The sequence below is a fragment of the Poecilia mexicana genome, unplaced genomic scaffold (assembly GCF_051168715.1).
Source record: "Poecilia mexicana isolate PSO_F unplaced genomic scaffold, ASM5116871v1 scaffold_19, whole genome shotgun sequence".
NCBI classification, from domain to species: domain Eukaryota; kingdom Metazoa; phylum Chordata; class Actinopteri; order Cyprinodontiformes; family Poeciliidae; genus Poecilia; species Poecilia mexicana.
Window position 1 is genome coordinate 9,688,509 of NW_028263388.1, and position 9,799 is coordinate 9,698,307.

The window sequence follows — 9,799 nt, forward strand, 5'->3', positions numbered from 1 at the left end:
AGGTACTTGGCAGGAGTTAAGACTTGTCTAGGGGAAAATATCCTAACTCCAAGAAGAATCTTTTTTTCACAGCAGCTGCTTCATGCTGCAATAAAGACTAATATAAACAAACTCTTGCACTCTTTTGATCTAACGAGTTCAACACAAATTTGCTGAGTTTTACAATCAACCTCATTTGACACCGTCAGTCTTCACAAATGTACGCACTCTGTCTGTCCTCAAGTCATTTGAAAAAGATTCCTTTCACCAAGCAGCATCTTGTTCTAATATCAGCTCCTTCATGCTATTGTGATTAGTAATGTGGAAAAATGTTTTCAGTGACAGAAACATCTTTACAGGAACAGGTTCTTGTTGAACTTGGTGCATCTTCACAACATGGTTAGTTTTTTTTCACTTGTTTTTTTTTTGTTTGTTTTTCACTTCTATCTTCACTTGTATGGAAGATATGAAAAAAAATATCTTCCATACAAGATTTTTTTGTATGGAAAACAATCTTGTTTTCTATATTTTTTAATGTGTTTTGGGGAAACTCATCCATTGCCTATAGTCTTACTCTGATGTACTTCTCTCACCTGCTTCTGACTTGGGCTCCTTGTTGGACTCTCACCTCATTTGATCCACTGTATTCGGTTTCTACAAAACCAAGGCACTAATCTAATCACAAGTCCAATTAGAATAAAATTACATCTGTTCCAATTACAGATTACAGACAACAGATCCATCTGTTGTTGAGGCTATGATTATGTTTTTTATGTTTTATAATATCAAAAATATATATTTTTGTTGCCATTAAGATTGTGGTAAAATGTGACTACTCTGTTCAGAATTTCATATTTCCAAACCTAAGAAAAGGGCCTGTCCAGAGAAACGACTCTGGGTATCTAAGGCTAAAGGAGAGATCAGACCTTTTACCATCTTTGCACAGTGAATATACTTTCAAAGTAAATCTCTTTTTTATTTTCGGCAAAGTTATGTTTCCTTTGTTTTTTTTTCATGGAGAATTTAGAGCGAAACGAATCAGCCAAAGCCATAAAAGATCTTAAGCTGAAGATAAAACCCTCAAATTAACATGAATTATTTTGACACCAAATCGTCAGTAATTGTTTTGCAATGTTTTGTCACTTCTATAAGGAAATGTTAAAATTTGACAAAACGATAAAACTGAACGTAGTGTTGGATAATTTCACAGCACTGGAATATAATGCCAACTTTACCAAATTATTTAATAAGGTGCAAATAATCAGTTCAATCAATTCAACTCAGGATCAAGCTTTATTGATTATTTCCACCACGGTGCAGCATTACACACAGTCAAAGCTGGAGAGCCCACATTATGGTTTTAAAACAAAGAATTACTTGATTAACATCAAAACGTCCACCAGAACCTTTTCCTGAGTGGAAAAAGTTCCATTACATTTCTTTAAGGAATAACAAAACTTAAGAAATAAAATAAGAAATTATATTAAACATCGTCAGTATACCTTTGGTTATATACAACCAAACATCCAGTTTCTATTTCAGATGAGCTGCTTAAAAGACAGCATGCAGCACATTTCCTTAAAATACAAAACTAAGCCAAAATATCTAAAAATCCAGCATTAAATGTCAGAAGAACATGAACTGTGGTTTTATCTTACTCACCAGTTTGATTATTCAATCATTTACTTGTAGCTCAATGTTTTACATAATATATAACAAAAACACAAAACTGATAAACACAAAAAGACATGTTAACCTCAACACAAAACTGAATGAGAAATTCTCAAGCTCCACGTCAGCTTTACTCAACAAAACATCTATCGCTTCTATATCCAAAAATAGCGCCTAAGATTTGACTACCTGGTAGATTTAGATAATGAGATAAAACACTATAGCAGGCTAAACATCTCATGTTTTTAATTTGCTTTACTTTGACCTTCACAACAAATCTTGACCAAACCAAGTCCGTCACCAACATCTGATGATCAGTTTATTCAGGTGGGCATAAGGCCGCATAGTTATCTTTAAGTATCATGTAAAGACCTGGGTAAACTGGTTCAGTGAAGTTATATTTAAAGGTGTGCAGGTGATGCAGAATTTTTCCCCATACAGCAAAGAAAGACACAGTACCACCAGGATAGTCCAGAAACACCCCAAACCTGTTGCATCCTTCTGGAGGATTAACATTATAGCTCACAGTTTGGCTTTGGTCTGCCATGTACATTCCGCACAGACAACGCAAAGCATAATATTTGTGATAATGCTCAAATGATGTTTGCTTTCCAGGTTTTCCACCAATGCATGCAAGAACTACGCCAGCGTATGTGGCGCTAGCTGAGCTCCATGTGACCTCAAAGTAATGACGACCGGTCAGGCCTGCTGTGCACAGAACATAAGGAACAGAGCCATCCTGAGGGATCTGCGTAGTCAGCGTTGCCTTCTTGTTTCCCTCGGAAAGTTGGAGAGAGTCAGTGGCTGTGTTTGGGTCCAAGGTAAGATCACAGTAGTCTGATTGACATAGGAAGACAGTTTGTTAAAGTCTGATTATATATTTTTAGTTCATTTTAGAACAGGTTATTATGTAAATATAAATGTACCTCTGCAATAAATAATACGAGATGGCATTAGCTTAATTTAAACACATCTTTTGTTTTAGAATAATATGAATGCTTTTCCTAAAAGTAATGTCTCATTTACAAAATCTTGGCCCAAATTAAAATAACATATTTAAACAGTGTCATGAAAATAATGTACTTACAGTATAAGAGATCTCTTCGATCTAAGTTGGCTGTGATATCAGTAATAACAGGTTTTGAGAAGTCTTCTGTTTTCAGAATGCCGTCCATGTATTGGTAGATGGTTGCTCCTTTGAATTTCTTATTTGGAAGAACTGCTACAAGGAAACGAAATTTACTGCTGCTTTTCAGGTATTTGGCAATGGTGTAGAACTCTTTGGCGTTTTTCCTCATGTTGGTTACAATCTCATTGGAGAAGAACCAGTGATCCTTAGTAGGTGCAGTCACACTGGGTGGGGGTGCTGCCTTATCTCTGCTCAAATATTTGGTCATCTGCTCAGTGAAGGGGTCATGAGTTTCCACAGAGGTGAAAACAAAGCAGAGGGCATTTTCTACACCTGCAGCCAGAGCTTCTCTGTCCAAGTCAGACTCATCTGGGACCGTCTTGATTCCCTCCATAATGTCTGCACATGATTTGATAATGTTGATTTCTCTCTCTCCATTATCTAACCACTTATCTAAGTATTCCTCACTGAATGGAGACTTTTTGTGGTCATCAAGGAGTTTCTCTACAGACTTTTCATCTTCTTTACCTTCACGAATCAGGGGAATCTTCTTCTGCATGGTCTGTCTGAGCATTGTTGTGTAGTCATTACAGAGATCATGAAAGCACTTAAACTTTTTATAAAGCTCTGGAAAACATTCCACCACTTTCTCATCCAGAGCCTCATTGCATCTCATTTCCATTTCTCTGATACTTTCCAGAGTGTCGGTTGCTTTTCTGACCAAACCAACAGAAAAGTCTCCCATCAGCTCTGATGCAGATGGTTCCAGATCCTTCAGAGGAGTCAGCCAGACTTTAATAGGAACTGAATTCTCTCCATTTTTTCCAAGGAGCTCTGGCAGCCTGGAGTACGTCTTGACTGCATCCTCAAAGGTTGCAGGGTTCTTGTCAAGAATTAGGTCTCCGTAGAATTTGCAGGAGAACTTATTAGTTGCAGCTTTTTCTTCATCAGTGAGCTCTACTTTAACTTTCGCCTCAAAACTAAAGCCTGGAATCTTGTTAATTGCAAGTTCTGCGCTGGTCCCGATCTTCTGAAGACTGCTTGAATCTAACTTCTCACTGTCAAACACAAAAAAGGCATTTGCTCCGTAGAGTATGCCTGTCACTACATGTGTGGCACTGAGATTTGGATTAAAACTTTTAGCATCCAGTTCCTTCTTTTCAATGTGAGACAGAGACAGATGTTCATATGTAGTTGTGGCTTTGTACTGAAGCGTGATTCTGCTCTGGTTCTTAAATTTTTTCTTATCATTCAGATAACTGGCAGATCCTCCAACCTCAATCAGACCACCTAGGATACTGGCTTTAAGCGACACATTCACATCCAGCAGAGAAGACTTGGATTCAAGGGTGTCAGATGCAGTAACGTGATAAGAGCTGCTGTTCTGAGCCTTAGTAGAAGTGTTCTTCTTGATTGTTTCTTTGTTGCAAAGCGAGAAACCTGTAAAATCCACAAAAACACATTAGATTAGATTAGATTAGATTAGGTTTTGCATGGAGTTTTCTCTCTGTTGGTTCTCCAGGTACTCCAGCTTCCCAATCTCCAATATGTTTGTGAAACATCAGGCAACTTATCACAAGAACTTTTCATCAACATGGACAAAGTCACCCTCACATTCAATAAGTTCTAAATAAAGACAATTTATAATACTTGGTTTTTTTTTACTCTTCCTGATGCATTATTTGACCTCTGTGCCTTTCATTGCTTCAACGCACCTGATTCAGCTGTTTGCAGTTCAGCAAATGTCTTTGTACCAAAGCAGAGAAACAGCTAAAACATTCAGGACAGTGGACCTTGAGGTCCAGAATTGGGAATCACAGTTTCAAACCACAGCTATCTGCTGTTTGAGTTTGTTTGAGTCCAAACAAACTGCAGAAATGAGCAGGTTTGTTCTCACCCGTTATCAGCTGATCTTTGCGAGCATCATACAGCATTCCCAAGGCAAAAGGCCGGCCGAGGGCAGCAATCTCCACCTGGTTTGAAGACATGTCTCTGATCTACGAGGACAGACAGAAACATCAGGTGGTAAAAACAGAAACAATGCCAGAACTGTGAAATAAATCTATTATGTTGTTGGATAAAATGATGACAAGCTTAATTGCAACTTCTGCAGCTCTTCAGAAACATGAGGGTTTCGCTACCTGATGAAGACGAGTTGTTCAGTTAAGTTGTGTTGAAGCTCTTTTGACTTGTCTGAGTTCTTGACTTGGGGTGTGATCTTATATCTTATAGCTCCTCCCACTGAAGTATCTGGAACACCCACATATCCCATGTAGAACTCTCAAAGCATTATTGAGGATCTATTCAGACGTGCCTAGTGACACAAATGGAAGTTAGTGGAATATACTAACTTTCTTAATTTGTTTGACCTTACGTTTATTTTCAGGGGTTGTTTTTTTTTTTACATCTTGAACTTTGTGTAGAACTCCTCTGTGTAGATATTCAAAACTTTTTTGTATATGTATGTTTTCAGAATGTGTAAGCATTGTTTCTGGATTATAAACTCTTTCATTTTATTCAGCTGTTGTGACATTCAGTTAGAGTTTAACTAGGTGAATCGGTCTCAGGGCAAATGTATTTTCTCCCAACACTTCTGCTCTAATGATAAACTGCGTTCTGACTCCAACACAGCTGGGAAAACTATCTGCTCAGTGCCCTGAGGTTAGCTTAGCAAGTGTTTAAAAAAAACACATAAAAAACTGAAGGTTTGGCGAATTTAACTGAAAGTTTGTTTTAATGATCCTGTCAGGAGACAGGAGAATAGCATTTGATTCCCAGGAAAACTGAAACAGGCTTTTCCTAGACAATATATACAGGAATTCATTCTGGCATCAATGTTCAGCAGGAGTTTGGACTTGTTGCTCTCATAGATCAGCAGATTATTTTCACCCTGTGGTGTTTCAAAGTGTGCGTGTCTTGACTGGGCAGAAGGTTGCACTTTTTCTTAAGATTTACTCAGGGAGCGATCCAACATTGTACATCCCTGCTTACATAAAGAATGATGAACACATCTTACCATCAGGTATTCAAGAGTCTTGACTTGTCTGTGAAAATTCCTCTCACACAGAGACAGATTGTTCACAGCAGCAGCTTCATGTGAAAATGAACATATAGACAAAGGCTCTATGCCTTAATCAAAGTCTCTCACTGACTAATGAGTTTATTCTGAGTAAGTCACATTCATGCAGAGTTAATATTTCCAGCATTGAGTTTCTGGACCAAATTCTGATTGATGGTGACCCTTTCTTGTCTCTTCACTCCATAAAGTTGCTCTTTGGCTGATGGTCTCTGTCTGTGACTATTTCAGGAAACACTTTCCTGCACAACATCTTGGACATCAAATTATCTTATTATGGCTGTTTGCACCGTCTCAACGGGTTGATTGGTGTAAGAGTACAGAAAACTACCGTGTCTCTCCATCATGGTCCTGAGATTGAATTGTTAGTATTTTGCAGGATTAATATATTCGTCCAGATTGCTTGAAGAACGCCCTGTCCAAAGTGGGATGAAAGCCCACTTTGGACAGGGCTTTCCAGATCTGATATATAGTATCAGATCTGGTTTTTCCATATAATATTAGACTGTTATCAACGTAGCCGACATTCTTTTAAGGACATCTAGACAACCTGTGGTTGAATGACAAAATGTAGCTAAACGTCTTGTTAGAGTCCAACATTTTTTTTTTTTGACAAACTTATGTACTATTCTCTTGAACAGTTATTTGTTTTCTCTAATTAATGATATAGTTAAACTGTGTTTTGTATACTTTTTTAAATCGATTTTTGTCTGCTATTCTAGGATTTAATATAAATTTACAGGTTCATTCCTGATATTTGTATCAGTTGGCATGTCTGAATAGATCCTCAATATTGTTTGGTTTCTTTGTTTATACGTGCAGTTCAATCGCTAGGATTAAGATAATTTTGGTGATATCGTTTAGACAGAATCTCGAGGCTCATCGGACATAACTCTGACTTTCAAGATAATGAGGTGTTAGGTTCTGGGCTTTAAGCTAAACTCTTACTGCAGTAAAACAGAACTAACTAAAAATAAGTCTATTGTTGCCAAAAGTTAAATGTAGTTCAGCAAATGTTTATATTGGAAATATTGATATTACTGCCTCCTAAATGTATTTTTATCTACTCTTTATTATTAATATTATTTATTGTTCTTTTATAAGACTTGGACTATGAGTCTGCAATAAAATCTACCTCCTTGACGTCTAAGGTTAGAGTTTTGCAGTAAACAATTTTAATGATCCTCTTGGAAAGCAATCCATTATTTCTTATATAGCTGCTATAGGAATAGCTGCTGTTATCCAGATAAAATGAGACCAGCCTTTTTAACTTGTATTAGAATTTATTTTGGTGCTGGATATTCAGGATTGTGTTTGACTTGTTGCTTTGCCCAAATAACACTAAGGTCTCATGAATTCCAGTAAGGCGCACAGCAAGAAAAGTCTATGCATGTCTCCTCCCATTTTTGATAACACATCATAAAACATGGTAAAAATGAGTAATCTATGAATGCTTGTTAATAATAAATGAATTTGCTGCCTATGTTATGTTACTCCACTTTCTTATTTCCCACCATATATGAGGAAAACCTCACTGCTGGTCAGTAATTTGCTTTCTTTAACAGTCAGCGGTGAATGACTGTTAAGGAAAGAAACCGAAAGTATTTGCTGACCAAGATGCATTTCCTTTCAAAGACCACCGATACCAACGACATATTTCAGAATTAGATAACATACATTTTTTTCCTCAGGATTTCACAACCGCATGAAGTTTCGAAACAGCCTGAAAAGGAAAAAAAACAAAATCTGAACCAGAATTGTAAATAGTTTTTACGTTAAGTGAATCCTGGTCATAATGACCCACAAAAGTGAAAAGATTTGCACAAGACCACAAGGAGCAACAGCAAGCGACGAGGATCAAGGCGCTTTGCTGGATTTGGTAAAAAGGTTCTAAACACCAAAGTTTCACATATTCTAACATGGCGCAGTTTGATTGTGACAGCTGTTCTTGATGTTACACACCAGAGATGTTGAATGTTTTCTGTTCATTCTTAAAATTAGTTTGGGCCATTTAGATTTTCAATTTTCAATATTATTTGTATTAGCTTGACTCCTTAGCTAACTATTTCCAGTACACACATTTAGTTAACTTTATTTGTCAGTTTGCTAAAATTTTGTTATTATGCAACAGATTAATTTCTTCTTGACTTGAGTTGCCAGGCTCCTTTGGAGCTGCTGCTGGAGCGCCACACAGAGGAGCTGCTTTGTTCTCCTTAAATGGTTAGCATAACCTGAGGGGGTTGTACCATTTGCTGCCAAAGGGAGCGGAAATTAGTTTTTTTTTTTTTTTTTTTTTAGTTTTTCTTCTGTTTTTGGCAGCCAGTGCTGTCCAATAGTATTTGCTTAATTTAAAAAGTACTTATTAGTATTGGTTTGACTAGCAGTTTGGGTTTTTTTTATGTTAGTTTCTTAGTTATTCACCTCTTGTATGTCAGCGGTGGTCTGATAAGCCACTATTTAAGTTTCCCTCATGTTTTATTTGTTAGGTCAGTTTTTGAGCTGTCCTTCTTATTTACGAAGAAGAAGCCCGCCACCAGCGGGGCAGATGAGTGGTGGATGTTGCCGGTGGCGATGGATTCATAGATGTATTTTTCCACGGCTTGATGTTCAACAACTAAAGGTTCATGTCCTCAGATTACCCCAGAAAGGGTTTTAGAAATATTTTAAAACAGAAGTATCTTGTATTATTAATTTAATGGTAAAGCTTTTTTCTTTTCTTCTTTTTCTCTTAATGGTCTTCAGTCAGAAGACAGAAATATAGCATTTGTGTTCTAAAACAAATGTAGATACTGTGTGTCCACTATGTCGATACTACAAATAGATTCTGGCATCAATGTTCAATAGGAGTTTGGACTGGTTGCTCTCATAAATCAGCAGCTTATTCTCATTCAGTTGTGTTTCAAAGTGTGTGTGTGTGTTGGCTGGGCAGAGGGTTGCATGTTTTTTTTTCCTCATATTTCCTCAGGGAGTGATCTACCATCATACGGCTCCACTTGTACAAAGAACAATGAACACATCTTGTCATCAGATATTTAGGAAGAGTTTTGACTTGTCTGTGAAGATTCCTCTCACACAGAGACAGATTGTTCCACAGCAGCAGCTTCGTGTGAAAATGAACCCAGATGTAGACAAAGGCTCCCATTGAGATCAGGTAAAACGGGATAAAAAGAAACATTCTTCATTCATCAGATCAGTGTTCCCTCTTGGGTCCTTAATACTCATCGTTATATCTCATCTCATAACTTTACTAATATTTTTGTTTATTGAACATCTGAACCAGTCATCATTGACGCTATAGGGTGATAGATCTGGTACTTAGATCTTGTTCTCTTCCAGAGAGCAAACTCTGAAACAATCCTGGAGAACTGTAAAAACACAACAACCTCATACACAATCTAGCTTTTGTTATCTTAGATTAATTTTTAACTCCACTTTTGGCTAATTGTTACAAACATTTTTGATTGCTACATTGCTTCCTCCTCTTTTTTTTGCTTCCTTTCCATGTAGGCATATCATTTGGTCTGTTTGATTTTTTTTTTAAGGTTTATAAAAATGTTTTAGCAATAGAGTCTCTGCCACAGATATATTTTAGACGTTTGAATTTAAATGATAGCTGACTTGCAACACTTACTCTTAAATTTGTGCAGAAAATATCACCTGCTCTTTGACTCATTTGTCAGCCAATTAAAATATGGATAAAGTGTGCTTTATCTGATCACTAGTTAAATGTTAATCAGACATTGTTCCACTAACCCAGATTTTCATGAATACAATGTCACAAAGTCTAAGGTGTTTTTGGGTATACGATGTCGACCATTTATTAGTCTGTTGGTTATAAAAGTTGCTGAGAAACCAGAGACTGACATCAGATTGCTGTAGCAGAACTCGGAGGAACATTTCCTGACAGTTTTCATCCCTAGTATTCCTGCAGCACAACCAGGAAC

At 37.0% G+C, this 9,799-nt stretch overlaps 1 protein-coding gene across 1 annotated transcript; it reads right to left on the reverse strand.

Annotated features, from left to right (window-relative positions):
• Positions 1-1,253: 1,253 nt before the first annotated feature.
• On the reverse strand, positions 1,254-4,993 carry LOC106909299 (stonustoxin subunit alpha-like). Its single transcript, XM_014975645.2, has 4 exons — positions 4,921-4,993; positions 4,677-4,776; positions 2,738-4,219; positions 1,254-2,487 (listed from the first exon to the last, which is right to left on the reverse strand). Exons 2-4 carry the CDS (start codon positions 4,765-4,767, stop codon positions 1,970-1,972), a joined length of 2,091 nt encoding a protein of 696 aa, XP_014831131.2. The 5' UTR covers positions 4,768-4,776; positions 4,921-4,993; the 3' UTR covers positions 1,254-1,969.
• Between the last annotated feature and the right edge of the window lie 4,806 nt (positions 4,994-9,799).